At 43.4% G+C, this 16,756-nt stretch overlaps 2 protein-coding genes and 1 long non-coding RNA gene across 6 annotated transcripts in view; 1 reads left to right on the top strand and 2 right to left on the bottom strand.

Annotated features, from left to right (window-relative positions):
• hspd1 (heat shock 60 protein 1) overlaps positions 1 to 1,841 on the bottom strand; it is a 6,124-nt gene extending 4,283 nt beyond the window's left edge. The window contains exons 1-2 of one of the 2 annotated variants that reach the window (XM_017421142.3): positions 1,709 to 1,841; positions 71 to 246 (exon numbers count right to left, since the gene is read on the bottom strand). In XM_017421142.3, coding sequence (XP_017276631.1) covers positions 71 to 244 — 174 coding nt within the window. In that variant the 5' untranslated portion in view covers positions 245 to 246; positions 1,709 to 1,841. 2 annotated transcript variants of the gene reach the window in all.
• A 398-nt stretch (positions 1,842 to 2,239) lies between these two features.
• Positions 2,240 to 16,695, top strand: LOC108238849 (MOB-like protein phocein). 3 transcript variants are annotated; one of them, XM_017421177.3, is made up of 9 exons: positions 2,240 to 2,396; positions 4,270 to 4,425; positions 6,951 to 7,013; positions 7,840 to 7,940; positions 9,460 to 9,502; positions 10,224 to 10,310; positions 10,395 to 10,474; positions 12,252 to 12,363; positions 13,912 to 16,695. In XM_017421177.3, the coding sequence occupies exons 1-9, from the start codon at positions 2,394 to 2,396 to the stop codon at positions 14,044 to 14,046; spliced, it is 780 nt and encodes a 259-aa protein (XP_017276666.1). In that variant the 5' UTR covers positions 2,240 to 2,393; the 3' UTR covers positions 14,047 to 16,695. The 3 variants fall into 3 exon arrangements, with proteins under 3 accessions (XP_017276666.1, XP_017276665.1, XP_017276664.1); XM_017421175.3 differs by lacking the exons at positions 2,240 to 2,396; positions 4,270 to 4,425 and adding an exon at positions 6,193 to 6,317; XM_017421176.3 differs by lacking the exons at positions 6,951 to 7,013; positions 7,840 to 7,940; positions 9,460 to 9,502; ... (2 more) ...; positions 12,252 to 12,363; positions 13,912 to 16,695 and adding exons at positions 4,616 to 4,705; positions 4,797 to 5,010 and having other exon boundaries at positions 2,247 to 2,396.
• Positions 5,335 to 7,231, bottom strand: LOC119617099. Its single transcript, XR_005233285.1, has 2 exons — positions 7,092 to 7,231; positions 5,335 to 6,431 (listed from the first exon to the last, which is right to left on the bottom strand). It is a non-coding gene; the product is annotated as an uncharacterized LOC119617099 (long non-coding RNA).
• Positions 16,696 to 16,756: the final 61 nt, after the last annotated feature.

Here is a 16,756-nt window from a genome sequence, read left to right as displayed (position 1 = left end):
AGGGGGGGGGGGGGGGGGGGGTAAGAAAACGTTTGCACCCCCACTTTAGACCTGGTGCTTATGTGTTTACCTTCGGGCCCATAGTGACGGCCACGGCGTCGGCCAACAGGTCCACCCCCTGCAGCATGAGGGCCCGAGCGTCAGCCCCGAACTTCACATCCTTAGCGTAGGCTCGTGTGAGGTGAGGGGCCAGCGCCCGACTCACGGGCCTCACCTGCTTCATGATGCTGGGTAAACGAAACATCTCTGAAAGGAAACGCAGAGAGAAGCTCAAGTTAAGAGCAGAGAACGCAAACATAATCCCTCAAGGACGGCTGACAGCACATCTGAGCGCGCAGAACTTGAACTATGACCCCGAGTCCCTTTTAGTTTGGGTTGTTTTCTTTATTGTTCCATTACTCCTAAACAGGTGGGTACTAAAACTAAAATCTATGATTTTGGTTTTGTGTTTTAATCCATGTGTGCTGTGTAATGTCCATCGCTGCACTACGAAACTGATCATTGATGTAATGAATGCCAATTGTGTTCATGTAGCATTCTGCTACTTTTAGCTTGGATTTACAATTATGCTAATTTTAGCTTTTTGTTAGCCTTTCGTTGCGTTTGGCTTTCGTTAGCCTTTTGCTGCGTTCAGCTTTAAGCTAATCTCTGTTATCTTCAGCTAGCTTTTTCGCTACCATTAGTTTTAGCTAGCCTTGTGCTGCTTTTCGCTAGCAGCCTGCGATTTGGCCATTACCTAGCTTTTCGCTTCATTTAGCTTTTAGTTAGTGTTGGGCTTTTTTTAGCTTTACAACTCAGTTTCTCAGCTCTTTCTGCAAATAATAAAGTCATTCAGCATTCACACTACATTTTAGCAGGAAATGCTTCTATAGTCACTTATAACTTCACTAAAGTTCCTGAATCAGCCATTTAGTGCATACTTAATACAAAATCTGAATAACTTAAGAGCTTTTAATAAAGTGTAATAAAAAAGGAGAAAAAAAAGAAGCACACCAGATAAATAGAATCACATTAAATGTTATTTTACAACAATCAGATGAGACCATTTAAGTGTTGAGTTTAGGTTTCATTTTAATGATGAGACGTTTAATAACCTTATTTTAGACCAATAAGTGAAAACGTACTAATAAAGTAATAAACTAGTGTTTAATAATTTACAATAATTTATAATTACATTAAAGTATGATTGCTTGACTGGATGTTAAAACCTGTAAACTTTTCTCTCGGGGTGTCTTCACAGTGAATAACCCGGTTTAGTTGTAATTAGTTACCATAACTAAATGTTAAAACTAGCCAGGTACAGCCTTGGTTTCCCCCCCACGTGCTGTCAGAGCGCGTGCGTCACAAGGTCAAAGGAAGCACGCGCAGAGCTGCCTCTTCATCTCCTTGCACGCGCTCTTACTCTACGGTGGAGTAATGGACACTAACGTGGGCCAAAGCAAACCCCCCACCCGTTTCATCCACGACGCACGAGACTGTGGTGGAGCTCGTGAGCCGTGCTGAAAGCCGCGGAGCCGAACGTGTCCTTGCAGACTGAAGGAGGAACGGCGAGCTCTGCTTCTTGAGCTGAAGCGGCTACCTCCTCCTCGCGACACGAAACTAGCTTAAATCAAGCGTGCTGTAACTGAAGAGCGCGCGGGACACAATAACCTACCTGTTGACCCCCGCGCGAGAGTCCGCAGACCTAACATAAACCGCTCGTGCTTACCTGAAAAGTAAAGAGCTTGACGCTTCTCTCAGACGGAATGATGTAAAAGACTGGGCGAGAGGACAGCCGTGTGGAGCTGCAGAGACAGGACTGCACATGGGTTACTACATCCGGGTTAAGTACCGGCCCGCCCCGAACTCTGTATAAACCGGTCCTACCGTAAAACAACCGATTTACGGCGACGTTTCTAAAACCCTGTTCTCACAATCTTCTCTCAAAGTAATGCTTTTAACGCAACCTTTAGTTTGATGTGTTTAACTGGCTGTTTATAATGCATTTAATAGTAATATACACTGTCTATGCTCGGTCCGGGGCGGGCGGTTCCAGAATTTTCTCGCGTGCCATTGGAGAAAAAACAAAGGTCAAAGTGGAAATTGTGCAATATTGCTCAACCTCAACATGTCTTGTTTGATATCAATAAGAGAAAGACACGTTTTAAAAGTACTGTAACGCATTTTAAAAGCAGTGAATAAGCGCATGTTTACATAAGTGAGTTTTGTAATTTTTTTACGGGGTACTAGAACTTTCTTTAAGAAACGTCAAGCAGAGGGCAGGTGGTGCGCATGCGTATTCTGGATTTTTCCTCACGTGGAGAGCTTCCTTCTTTTGAGAGAGAATCAGATCCAGTCGCGACGGTGTGTGGTGCAGCTCCACGTCGACTCTCAGTCCTCATACATTCAGAAATATGGTAAGAATCAACATTTAACATGTGCACGGAGACTCGACAGGAAGTCGGCGGGTCGTTTGCAGGTTTTGAACTTTGTCTTCGGGATGTGTCCACAGCTAACCTGTGTAAGCTAATACCCACTCACAAGGTCAGGCTGCTGAGGAGAGCAGCGTGGGAGAACCTTAATGTTGGGTCCTAATGACACTCCTGAGAATAGAAACTGATAAAACTAAAAGCTCTAAACAGGTGGGCATTAGGCAGTCGACGCCGCTGCTGCAGGTCAGAAATAACCCGGTTAGATGTTAGTCCTGATGTGAAAGTGTGTATATCCAAACTGTACGCAGTCAGTGTGTATGACCCAAGACGACATGAGGGTGAAACGGGTACCGCCTTAATTCCTTTCAACTACACCTGCGGAGGTTAAACATTTAATTTTATCCTCCATCCATCTACCTGCTTGTCTGTAAGGTCACAGGGGAGCTGGTTCTTATCTCCAGGGCTCACTGTGAGAGGCGGGGGACACCCAGGACAGGTCGCGAGTCCATCACGGGGACACATAGTGACAAATAGCCATTCTCGCTCAGACCTTCAGATATAGGGATGATTTAGAGTTGCCATTGAACCTAACGTGGGGAAAAAAACGAGTACTCGGAGGAAAGCCACACACGAACAGCTGGTTTTGAACCTGCAACCTTTTTGCTATGAGTCAACAGCAAGGAAACCTAATGTCACACCAGCTGCTGCTTTGACATATTTGAACCGTTTTTGTTGGACCTTCTCTCCAGCTAGTCAATGTTGGCTCTTTTTTCTTTCTTTTTTTTCCCCCCATTGTTAAAATAACTGAAGCCCAAAGTTCCGTCCACACATTAAATGGAACCGTCACAGTAAAATTAATCTTTTTCCATTTACATTTTGTCAATAATGGGGAATATTTTACTCTAATATTTTGGAAAGCCGCTTTTAATAATGACAGTAGATTGTTTTTTGGTTAGAAAAAAATGTCTTACTTGATGTGTAAAATGTTTTATTGATATAAATACTGCAGCTGGTAAAGGTGAGACTAGCTGTAGTTTCCTGTGAAGTAGCTGAAATGACAAAACGTAAGGGATTAAAAAGCCATTTTCATCTGAAACCTAGATAAATATTGGTATCATCACTTTTACCTTTGGAAACTGGGGATCTCAGGTTGTTTGACCTCTGAACAGACAAACCAGGAAGTGACAGTTTTCGGACGGTGTTTCTGACCTGCATTAAGATGCAGGTTAACCCCACCCAGCCTTCAGCCTTCCTGCCAGCAGCCCTGACTCCTCTGGGAGCTGGTGGAGCTCGCCTCGGGGGCGTTATCCTGCGACCGGAACCAGCCGGAGTCTGTTTGATCGAGCCTGCAGTCGGCTTCGTGTCGGCTTTGGTGGCTGGGTTTTATCAGCGAGGTGAGCCGGCCTCGTCCAGTCCAGTGTCATGGTCAAACTACCACAGAAGTGACTGCAACAGACCCCCACCACCCCTCCTCCGCCCAGTCATCAAGCTGGGACCAGTTCTCCACAGAGAGCCTTGACACAAGGTCACTGTCTACATCTGCTGTTTGAAATTCTCCCTCCTGGTTTCAGGCCTTCCCACAAATCTTTAACTAACTGAGGAACAGGTAGAGTTGGGCAACGGCTGCCTGTGTGGTCAATGTTCACCCTCCCTGCTCCAACCATTCCATACCCCCGGCTTTTAATTACGTTGGATCAGAACTCAAGCATGTGTCGCGTTTAGGTCTGAGTAAAAAGTGGAACATTTAGTTTCAGTTAATGCAGCATAACACCTGCGTGGATGGCACTCGCTCTTGCAGCAGCGCCGGTGCAGATGTGGTTGGTTCTGACCCGGCAGCGTGTTACTTCTTCACCCACAGGCCTTCAGGAAGTTCCTCCCTCTGCTCGACCGGGTGCTGGTGGAGCGCCTCACAGCGGAGACGGTAACGAAGGGGGGCATCATGCTGCCGGAGAAGTCCCAGGGCAAAGTTCTGCAGGCCACGGTGGTGGCAGTCGGACCAGGCTCCGTCAACCAGGTAACTCCCACCCCTCACACACACACACACCACGCCTCATCATCTAATCTGACATTAGAGCAACAGTGTTTTCATCAGATCAGGCAAATCTCAACTGATGTGTAAATTAGGAGGAAATCTAACAAAACCTGATCTGCCAGGGATCAGGTTTGTCAGCTTTTCTGTTTAATTTATTTATTTATGTTTTCAGAAAGGTAACTTGCAGCCGATCAGCGTGAAGGTCGGAGAGAAGGTGCTCCTACCAGAATACGGAGGAACTAAAGTCATTCTGGACGATAAGGTGAAGCTCCGTTTCAGAGTCGGTTCAGATTCTTTGCTGCCATTTTCCGGTTTAACATTTAGTTTGATTCTTCTTTTTTTTTTATTTGCAGGACTACTTCCTGTTCCGTGACGGAGACATCCTCGGCAAATACATGGAATGAGTCTTCATTTTTGTTGTTGTTGTTGTTAGCTTGTCTAAAGTCTGTCATCACTGCAAAGAAGAAATTAACTTCATGCCTGTTTTTCTTTTCTTTCTTTTTCATGTTTTACAAATTGTAAATAATTCCAACATTTTGTTACAATAATAAATTCAAATTCACAAGTGCTGTGGCTTTTTGTTGGAGCCGGTTCTGATTATTATAATTAATATGGTATAAATGGAGAAATCAATCATTAATGTTTATTAAAGAAAGCTGAGTCCTGACAAAAATAAAAAAGACTCAAATAGTTTAAACTGTTAAAAGTACAAGCTTTTATATAAGAATCATTTATGCTGATTTTGCTCTTATTGCTTTAAAATGAGTGAATATTTCTGTTAATATTCCAGACATGCTTGTTTCACTTGGAAACACGGCCATATTAAACTTAACTCTATAAACTAATGTCAATGTGAGAAAGGTCTAAAATAATTTATTTTCAAACTCTTTATTTCTCTGGTTTTCTTTCTTTGTTTTAATATAGACCCCTTCCTGCATTTTCATGCCTATGAAAAGGGGGAAACAAAGGTTTTCTCTAAGTTCAAAAGGTTTTAGTTTCTTATCACAGATGTGTGTCGTAGGTCTTTGGTCTATTTCTGCCAAGAAAAATCTAATACCGATTCTCTGATCACTGTCCTTGTTCACTCCGTGTGGGGGTCCATCCACGGTGCATCTGAGCTGAGAAGTCGATTAAAAGAAGTGAACATAAGGCTTCATTTTTCTGCAGCTTGAAGTTATATTTGGGGAATATACCTGTTGCAGTGCTTTCCTCATGTCCCAAACTAATACTTTACTTCACTCATGACATTTTCTCCAGGTTCTTTAAATTCTTCAATGATATTCTGCACTGTAGATGATGAAAGGCTGTGCATACTTCCAAGTTTTCTTTCAGGGATATTGCTTTTAAACAGTTCAATTATTTTCCTACATACGGTAGTTTTATGAAAATAACACCAGAAACACTTCATTATTTGGGTATTCTTAACACTAAACTTGTTTTAAGTGGCAACATTACAAAAAAATAATAAAAAAAGAAATAAAGTTTTCTTGCCTCAACATTTATTTCCTTTTATTCACTCTTAATTAGCATTTTTCAGTCCTGCCTTTTTGCCTCTTAATTTGAAGTAGTGTTTTTGTATTTATAAATAGTTTCCTATTTTCGTTTCCTTGTTTGTTTGTACGTTGTGCTATTTTTGTGGCTATAGTATGTTCTTTTATTATTTATTATCTAAGTTTCTGAGTTAATTAACCACTCTGAACCCGTCCGGACATTACTCGGAGATCCAGGCGCTATCTTGCGGCCTGTGAGCGAATCGCTTCCGCCTCTTCGGTACATCGTCGGGCCGCTGACGAACATCCGGGTATTCTGTCGAGATGGTCATGGCGGAGGGTGCTGCAGTTCTCAGGAGGAATCGGCCTGGAACCAAGGCTAAGGTTTGGTCCGACCCTGTAATATCGCTACGGTGCTTCTGTCACAGGTCCCTCCGACTGGGCCGAGCCGAACCCTTCTCGAATCCGCCGCTCCACTCGGAGCAGAAAGACTCGAACCTGGAAATACACAGTCAGCTGTCGTTAGCTGTCGGCGCCGACTAGTTGCTGGAGTGACCTTAATTCAAACGAGTCTCGGCGTCGCCTTGTTTTGGGGACTGAAATCGACCTTTAAAATGACAGTTTTTTTGTAAAAATCGATGTCACGCAGCTTAAGGCGTTTAAACACGCTATGCTGGAAGACACAGCTGCGACTCGCCTTAGACTTGTTGTTTTAGCTCTGCAGGAAGTAATCGCACCCATGTTGACGGTGCCAAGATAGCTAGCTAGCTAGCTTCGTAGCTTTAACTAAGTGAGGACAACACGAAGGGTAAATTTGAGCTTAAACGTTTTCTGACGAGGAAAAAACACCACAGCGCCAGTCTGTACACAACAAACACGTCAGTTTTCACATTAATTGATTAAATGAAGCTGTCAGCTAACCAGTGTAGCTAGCAGTGGTTAGCTGACGCCTGCCTCCCCCCTGTACCTGTGTGAACTGTAAACACTGACTGTGATCTGACCTTCCTCTGTGTGCAGGACTTTTACAACTGGCCGGATGAATCATTCGAGGAGATGGACAGCACTCTGGCTGTTCAGCAGGTGTGTTGTGTGTGTTTGTAACACTAAATTAATGCTGCTGTTAGGGTATGTGGAGTGCAGGACAATGTGTTCCCTTACCTCTCATTAACACACACTCACAGACTTGCATGATCGCCCGCTGCCACTGATGTTATGAAAGTGACGTTTGCTGCCCGTCAATCTGATAAAGGTTAGAAGGCTGTTTTCAAACTGTTTGAGTGGTTATCCACTCAAGACAGGTGCCGATCATCCTGGTCTGAGAAATAAAACCTCCATCAGACGTAATGGGTGTCAGGTAGCAAGCTAAATGTGAAAGCTCAGGGCAGTCCAATGTGAGAAAGACTGAACAGGAGCATACATTTTCTTTATGAAGAAACTATAAGATCTAAGCTAATGTTTGGACAGAGGAGACCAGTCTGGAGGTGTTTGTCCACGATGGACAGTGCTGTGTTTGGGGAAAAACAGCAGACCTCAATGAAGACGAGCAGGGTTGTAAAATAGACCAAAATGTGCTTTATTTAGTTTTGTTTTGAAGGAGTAGAGAAGAAAAAATTGAGTAAAATTAGGCATGTGAGCATACAGTACTTCCTCAGCTATTGTTAAATGCTTTTAATTAGCAAATAAAGTATTATTAAATATCAAGAGCAGCAGTATTTTTGCCATTCTGCTCTTTGGCCTTCAGTCTTTTCTCATTAAAATAGTTATAAACCCACTCAGTTGTAAAACATGACAACAGAGTGGCTGCATATTTCAGGTTTGTGTTACGGCTGCAGGTAGACAAAGACAGAAAGCGGGTGCTACTCGCAGTCGTGTCTGTGTAATAACGCGTTCTGTGCTTCTGTTGCAGTACATCCAGCAGAACATTCGATCAGATTGCTCCAACATTGACAAAATCCTGGAACCTCCAGAGGGTCAGGATGAGGGGGTGTGGAAGTACGAGCACCTCAGGTAAAAAAAAAAAAAGAAAAGTGTTTGTTTTGTTGTTTTTGTACCTGCAGACTGGTGGTAATGTCAGCTTTGTGTGTGTGTGAGCGCAGTTTCTGGAAGGTGGATTTGGGGTTTCTGATGTCTTTTTCATCTTTTGATTCCTTCGTAGGAATCAGTAAATCAGCCCTCAAATGTAGGACAGAAGTCGTAACATACTTTCTGGATTTATTTCAGAACTGTCACCACATGAACACAGGAATAAAACTTCTTTAGAGGTCTGATTGCAGTGGTGGTTGTTAGTTTCTGAACATTTGTTGTAGTTTTAGACCCGTCAGTTCCTGTCAGACAGGAATTTATTCCATTTATTCCCGTTCTACCAGAACACGTAAGGCCCTCACTGTAGCACTGTTACCCAATAAAGCTGTGAATATTCCTAAATTTTATTTAGTCTTTTTTTTTTTTTTTTTTTTTTACTAGATCTCTCTTTTCAGATAGAGCCAAGGTGGACACTTTTGTTTTTCCCCAGTGACAGATCTGTGTCTTGGTTCTGCCTTTCTTATTGTGCGGAAAGTTCTCCTCTCTCCATTTTCCTCCAATCACATTAATGCAGCACAGTCCTCCAAACCCTTCAGATAAACTCCCTGTCTGAGAACAAGTTCACTGATTTCTGCTGGTTTGGAAGATATCACAAGACTAGTCTTGTCTGCTCTGTTCCTGGATGTTTATCTTGGTTGGTTTTTAGTTTGGACAGTGCTGCTGCTGATGTGTACTTGTATTTTTCTGTTTACTTCAACGCTGCTGAGTTAGTTTACAGTCATTAAAAGCTGCATTTGGTTCTCCACGAACTAAGCTCACTGTTTGTTTGTTGACTTCAGTAAACAGACATTTAGAAGTCCACGTCTTGTTACACATTTTTGTGTTTTTTACCGTGTGCCGACTCAACAGTAACCCCTAAATCTCTCACAGATGCTGCTAACAAAAATACTCAGTCGCCTTCAAAATAAAAGCACGGCTAAAGCCAGGTTCAAAATGAAAGCAAGAGATTTTTAGATTTGTGTGCAGAATGATTTGTATTTGATTGACAGGCGCCTGTGTTCCAGAAACTGCCAGCTTTGTTGACACTGAAATTATACGCAGCAGTATTTCTTTATACCTTCACACCCCTCACGTCCTCTCCAGATAAATGTACTTAATATGCCTTTATTAACACCACCTGTAGGCTGCATTTCAAATGCAAAAATCTACAACCTCATGTAGAAATAAATGCATAAAAGAGGCCTAATTAAGTTGAAACGAGTCATCATGTTGCTGTTTAGCTACAGCAGGATTGCGTTGTCTCTGATTGGTTCAGCTTGTTCCGTCTCTGCTTGCACTGACATTATTTTTTTTTAGAGAGGTGACGTTTTTGTTGTGGAGCGCTGTCGCAGACATGCTCAGCTTCCTAATAGAAGGTGTCGGGGTGGTATGGAGGGAACAGGTGGATGAGGAGGAGGCGCAGTGGATCATCTGACGCTTCTTTGTGCTCTCGTTTGTCCTGCAGGCAGTTCTGCTTGGAGCTGAATGGACTCGCTGTAAAGCTGCAGGTGAGTTTAGCGTTTTTCTCTTCTGTCAGGTTCGACATATTGCTCAATGAAACAAATATTAATAAATAAACAAAAATGGAGAAAATACAAGAATGGGATCGTATTAAAGTCATTTCCGATGTCTGTCAGATGTGGATTTAGTAGGAAGCAAACTCATACCCCAGTTTAACTCTTCATACTCTCATATGTTGTTATATATCTGGAGTTAGTGTACAGTACAGCCATTGTGTCACCCTACAGTGTGCCGCCATTTTTTCTGTTTATGCATCTTTTGAAATCCTCTTCCACTCAAATTCTACATAATGTTAAAAAAACAAAAGCAGACATCCAGTTGCAGAGCTCATGTTTAACCTTCTCTGAGGCATTTTAAACTTTTTTTAGACTAATCGCATCAGTTGTGTGTTTATAGATGGTTCTGGGTTTTCTCTTTATTTTTATTGAAGTCACGTGGAGACCTTAAACTTGTCTTCAGTCATAAAGAATTTAAACCATTTCGCAGGAAGCATCTGTTTAGTTTTATGGCTGTAATCGCTCTGTGTTCAAATGGATATTTAGTGCACATCCAAATATGTGAAACCACACAAACTTTCACAGGGGGTCCTAATTATTTTCCACATGACTGTATGTAATTGTGTCAGAAATAAATGGAGAAAAAACAAGATGGCGCTTTAGTCTGAAGAGCGTTTTTTTTTTTTTTAAACGTTTGCGTTTCCACCGACAGAGCGAGTGTCATCCCGACACCTGCACTCAGATGACGGCCACGGAGCAGTGGATCTTTTTATGTGCTGCTCACAAGACACCCAAAGAGGTGAGTTCAGTCCCTGATCCGTTAATGCTGAATGTGCAGGAAGGGTGCTGTTGCTGACGGGTGTGTGTGTTGCTGCCTCCACAGTGCCCTGCCATCGATTACACCAGGCACACGCTGGACGGAGCTGCCTGTCTTCTCAATAGCAACAAATACTTTCCCAGCAGGTCAGTCAGCCGATTGGATTTCATCTACAAATTGACGCGTTGCGCTCAGTCTCACTTTTCTGACAGCTGCTGTAGACCGTTACAGGAGACTTTCTAGTTGTCTCACAAGTCCAAGACTTTGGGGAAATTTCCACAGAGATGCAATATAAGGGGGTACCCCTGTTTTTACAGCTCTCTTTATAAAGGAACACTCTCCCCACCGCCCTTCTTTTGTCTCCAAGCTTTGAGTTACCATGAAAATGTAAATCCGGACCCAAATTAAACTCATTAATCCGTGAAGTTCACTAATGATGTGTCTAGCCTCAGAGCTCACACTGGTACTCGGCATACGGATAGAAAAAAGCAGCTCAAATAGCAAGGTTACAGTCAGATAGGCACAATCATGTCATTATTTGTTTATTTAGAAACTGTGGTTTTTGCGTTTAGTCCATTCAGTGATTTTATTCCACTTTCACAGGCTAACAGTATGAAGGTTTGCTTATTTGGGCAGAATTTCACCAATGTCTCCTAGTTAAGTTTTTGTTACCAGCTGAGTCTTTGGGTGTCCCAAACACAGTGACTTGTCTGATCAGCTTTTATCATACAGTTACAGACATTTAAAACCTTTACATTCAAACTATTGTTTTATATGAGGCTGCAAGTTATTGGTCACTGAAGTAACTTGAAACTGACAAAAAGAAAAAAAAGCATCACAGGTGTCTTCAGTCCTGTAATCAGCCAGTCTGACTGTTAAAGTAGTCACAGGGCTGTTTGGTGTCATGGTGTGTACCACACTGAACATGGACCACAGAAAGATAAGGACAGAGTTGTCTCAAGAGCCTAAAAAAAAATGACTGACAGCCTGTTGAAGGTAAAGACTATAAGATCATCTCCAAGCAGCTAGATGTTCCTCTGACTACAGCTGCTCAGATTATTCTGAAGGTTAAGGTCCACAGGACTGGAGACAAGCTCCCTGGACGTGGACACATGAAGACAACTGATGAGACAGATAAAACGGATGGTAGCCAAAGAGCCCAGAACAACTTCCAAAGAGGTTAGAGGTGAACTCCCAAGGTCAAAGGTCGTCATTGTCAGATCACACCATCAGTCACTGTTTGAGCCAAAGTGGACTTAATGGAAGACAACTGAGGAGGACATCGAATCTTCATAAAATGAGACTGGAATTTACTAATATGCATATTTAGAAGTCACAAAGTTTCTTGGAAAATGTCCTTTGTACAGATGAGAGCATACAAAGAAAAGACCCCTGTACCTACAGAGAAACATGGAGGAGGCTCGGTTCTGATCTGGTTCTGCTTTGATGCCTCTGACTCAGGAGGTCTTGAATCTGTTCAGGGTTCAATGAAACCTAAAGATTGTCGAAGTATTCTGGAGTGAAATGTGCTGCTCAGTGTCAGAAAGCTTGGTCTCAGTCGCAGGTCATGGGTCCTCCAGCAGGATAATGATCCAAAACACACAAGTTAAAGTACCAAGAATGGTTCAGAACCAAACACTGGACTATTCTGGAGTGGCCTTTTGAGCCCTGATCTAAATCCTGTTGAGCATCTGTGGAAAGAGCTGAAACATCTGGAGAAGGAACTCTTCAAATCTGAGACGGATGGAGCAGTTTGCTCATGAGGAGTGGATCAAAATTTAGCAGCAATGACTGAGTTTCATTAGTTGATTTTTAACGTTTTTATTACTTTTGTCAGGTTCAAGTTATTTCAGTGACCTTTGTGGGGTTTTTCTTTCTTCAACCAAAGTCTCCAAACACATCTGTCCGTGTCTCTGTTTGCAGGGTGAGCATCAAGGAGTCATCAGTGGCCAAGCTGGGCTCCGTTTGTCGTCGCATCTATAGGATATTCTCTCATGCTTACTTCCATCACCGTCAGATATTCGACAAGTACGAGGTGGGTTTCAGCGTAGTCGCGCTCCCAGAGACAGTAGCTCTCATGAATTCAACCTGCTGTCCTTTCTGCTTTTCAATTCAACTCAGTTTTTTAATATAGCATACATTGGCAACAGATGTCATCTCTGGGCAAAAATAAAGCAGATAGCGCCAATTTATATCACTTCATGAAAAGGGCTCACCAATATGTGACATGAGGGTGAGTTTTTAAATTTCCCAGCACAGTGAATAAGACTAAGATATGAATGGATGATGCACGAGGAACGCATCAAGTCATGTTCCACGTTTTAAAAATTTTTTTTGGACGGGCTTCTGAAGTTCTCTAGTTGCAAATGGAACAGGGACACCGAAAGCGTAAACAAGGTTTTTAACGTACCTTTAGTGACAGGAAACAGACTTCTCCTCCTCCTCCTCCTCCTCCTCACGGGGCAGCTGACACAGCTTGATGACTCAGGGATTTGTTGATCGACGCGTTGAACTCCTGCGCATATTATTATGGGATGGTACATGCGGTAAAGCCCCAGAACGCAATTTTTTTGTGTGGCTACATTGGGACTCGAGCGTAACTGGCTGAATAGGGACACAAAACTAACACGATTGATACTTTGTTCAATTAAATTCCATCTCCCCGTGGATTTAAAGCTCTCTAATGACACAACAAGAGTTTTATTTATTTAATAAATTAGCAGTTTAGGAACGTGGGGCTTTTAAATGGAACCGACACTACGGTGTTGTGTTTGACACCACGTTTTTGGCGTGCGCCCCACGGAGCGGTGAAGACATTGGTCTGCAGGCAGGGAAATGAATTTAAATGCAGGTTATCAGTTATTTAATCAATGTTTATAAAGGCGAATATTTAGTTTTTTCCCCCTGTTCATAGGGATGGTACATTTTTACTCATCAGTAATTTTAACGGTGACCCCGTTTCATGAAGTGATGCAAGCGTTTCCGTTCAGTCCAGAACAGATCCAAATTCCAATCTGTTAAAAAACGTCTTGATTTGGGTTTTGACAATCTCCCACAAATGAGGAGTTTTCAAATCGCTGCCAAACTGTCTGTGGCATCTTCTCAGGAAGCTCACCTGAACAGCTGATCTTTACGCAGGTCAGACGATTCAGACCGATTATCTGTCTGGCGGGTCTGTTAATCCCAGATTAAGATTAAGGGGGTCTTGCTGCGATTTGGCCGAGGCTCTCTTTGGTCAGCGGGGGTCGCTCCTTGAATAAACTGTACGGGTTCTGACCAGAGACTGGTGCCACAAGATTTCCAGTCGAGTTGGAAGCTGTCTCCTAAACCCAAAAACGCCCGTCTCAATATTTTGTCTGGGGAAGCGATCACAGATAATGTCTCCAACGCATTCAATCGTTTCAATCGTTTGCACGGCAGCAGTTTGTAGTCGGGCACTAGGACCGAGTGTCACGTTGTGAGCAGGAAGAGTCTGTCTGCTCTTTACTGATGCCAGGCCGCTTATTTTAAGAAAAACGGCACCAGGGTTAGCTCTTTGGTTAACAGAAAGGAGTCACACTTGCTGCCATTTGTGTCCGTGCAGAACGAGACGTTCCTGTGCCACCGGTTCACACGCTTCGTGATGAAGTACAACCTGATGTCCAAGGACAACCTGATCGTGCCCATCCTGGAGGAGGAAGTGCAGAACACCTCATCAGCTGGAGAGAGCGAGGCCTAACAAACACCAAACTCACCTTATCTATCCAGTACAGAGGAGACACTCATTCTGCAGAAACACACACACACACACACACTACAGTGTATTAAGGCTTCTGTCTCGACACACTGTCCATGTCTCTCCCCCACCACTTCTCCTCTCCTGTGTCTGTTTTAAAGGAAGTAAAGCTACCAGGAGCAGAGCTCAGCCAAGCCTGCAGGACAGAACGATTATGTTTAGTTTCCGCTCTGCGTCTCTGTCCTGCTCTCACGTCTCACGTCTCCCGTCCCCGACCCACAGTGTCCACAGGAACCAGCTCGCTCTCACCTCCGTCGCCGCAGAACCTCGAAGACAAGGTGGCTCTTTGTTTGTTCGTTAGCTTTTTTATTTTTTTTGGGAAACACAATTTTAGCCTCTCGTGCGGCACTAAAGTATTACTTGAGTTTTAGCGTCGGATTTCGTTTTGCAATAAAGTGATCGAAACGCATTTTAACCTCATTACAGGTTGGTCATGGCAGCCGGGTAACACGAAGAACCAGTTTATGAGCTGGTACTTTTTCAGTCAAGTCAAAGAAACGAGAGGAATGAAAGCAGCTTTACCACGTTTCTACTAAAAGCTCTTTTTTTTAAAAAAAAGTCATCTTTGTTGAAGATTTGTACTCAGACTTCAGAACGTTGCAGAGTTTCTGCTGGTTTTAAAGAATAGAAACCAGATTTTGTTTATTAAATGAGTTAAAGTAGCAATCCTCTCAGCATTAAATGATCATTTCCAAATATTTAGGACTTCTGTCCCATTCAGCAACTGAGAAGTCCTTTTCTGTTCTGTTACCCACAATCCAACTGGGTCAACGGCAGGAAAAGGAGGCTTTTTGTTTCTTTTTTGGACAACGAAGGCCATCATTTTTGTATATTAATTAATTTTTGTCAGCAACGTGGCTGAATTGTTTGCTGGGATGTTTTAGAAATCGAGAGTTGCATTGAACCCCCAGATCAGTCCTTCCAACTCCTGACAAGTTTGGGGATAATTTTCACTAATTTCCACATCTGGAAAGGTCTGGCTAGAAAGATGAGAACACAGGAAAGCATTCCCCAAGTCCATCTTCTGAAATAATAAGGTGAAAATTTCTGAAAAGGAGTCACTCAAACTATCAGGGATTTTTACATGAATTAGAAGCTGAAACAATGGAAACCAAGTTATTTCTCTACAGCAGCTTCTTGCTTGGAGGCTGTTTGTAAATGAGAGACGAATTCTCTAACATTTAGTTCGTCTTTCCAAGTTGAAACGGATGCTTTAACCTCAGATTATTTATACTTATTTATTCTGGATGTAACTTGTCAGCCAAAGCGCGTCGTTTGTGTCCCCCCCACGATGGCAGCATGGTTCCACCAAACGACCGTAAAGGCAACTCGAACCTGTGACCAGGACCATTAATTTATCGGGAACAAAATATTCAGGAACCAGTCTTGTTAACACCAAGAATTGCCGGCTGCAATCCATCTTTGTGCGGAAAATAAAAGCCAGGAAAAGTTTGCAAATTTTCCACAAAAAAAGGTTTGTTCCCCTAAATTATTGAAACAATCTGATAATTGTGGAACTAGCATAGGAAGCCCTGAACCTGGTCAGATTGTTACACTGGATTTCCAGGAACTCTCAGTACTTGAGTATTACTGAAAATGTAGTACTTAAATATTACTTTAAGAAAACAGCCCAACATTAATCAGTCTGTCTGATCAAAAAGAGCTAAAGAGAAGTAAACCTGCAGCGCAGGACGACGCGCTGCGTTGGTCCATAAAACCACGCAGACGGCAGCGTTTGTATTTTTCTACAAAGTCTCACAGAGCTGGTCTCTTTTGAACCACGGTCATCAGGCGGTCTTCAGTTCGGCTCATTAACTAACATGAGGATGCAGAAACCCCACGCACGTCATGCTGCCATTTTAGCACTTGCTTCCTGCTTCTCCCCCCGATCCGAACAGCCGAGCATGGTGGCAAGGGAAAAACGAGGTAATGGTTGGCTGGGGGGTACGAGAGGCCTCGCAGCTGCGGCGGTGTTCGAGGGGAAGCAGTTTTCCTGTAAACGTTGTTAAAGCGTCACAGCGGCGAGGTTTCTCTGTGAAACGTCAGCTGAGGTAAATGAAAACCGAAGGGCGGGGCAGTTCAGTAGTTCGTACGGCGCAACGCTGCTCCTTGTGGACACTCCGGGGTTTTCCTTCTTTAAGCAGCTGGATTAACAATAATCTCCTTCCTGTATATAACCCCCCCCCCCCTTTCCTCCTGAACTCACCGTCACGTCTTTCTGTCTGCTTCTTTCGTGCCGCTGTTCCGCCCGGTGTTGTCCTCCGAGATTAGCAGTCAGGGCAGACTCTGAGCCTGCCGTTAGACACGTCCCCTGCCTCAGGACTGTCCAACACGTCCAGTCTTGGCGATGGGGACGAAACAGCAGCAGTGAGCTTTAAAGTTCTCTGACGAGCAGCTGAAGGAGAGCGTATCGGCATCACCGCGGGTCAGAGCACTTCCTGCCTCCTTTAACCCCCCCCCCCACCCCCTCCCTCAGTTATTATGTGGGAGCAGTCTTGTCAGTTCAACCCACTGTTTTTTAAATGGACTAAAAATTTTGTTACTGTTGACATTTTCATGATGTCTGTTAATAAAAAGACCTATTATTCAGTTGTTGGTGTTGTTTTTTTGGCGCCGACAGTTTGTGCTCTGGGCCATGACTGGGGGGGCGGGG

This window comes from Kryptolebias marmoratus, linkage group LG6 (assembly GCF_001649575.2).
Source record: "Kryptolebias marmoratus isolate JLee-2015 linkage group LG6, ASM164957v2, whole genome shotgun sequence".
NCBI classification, from domain to species: Eukaryota; Metazoa; Chordata; class Actinopteri; order Cyprinodontiformes; family Rivulidae; genus Kryptolebias; species Kryptolebias marmoratus.
The sequence above is the reverse complement of the archived record's forward strand: the minus strand, read 5'-3'. Positions and strand labels throughout refer to the sequence as shown.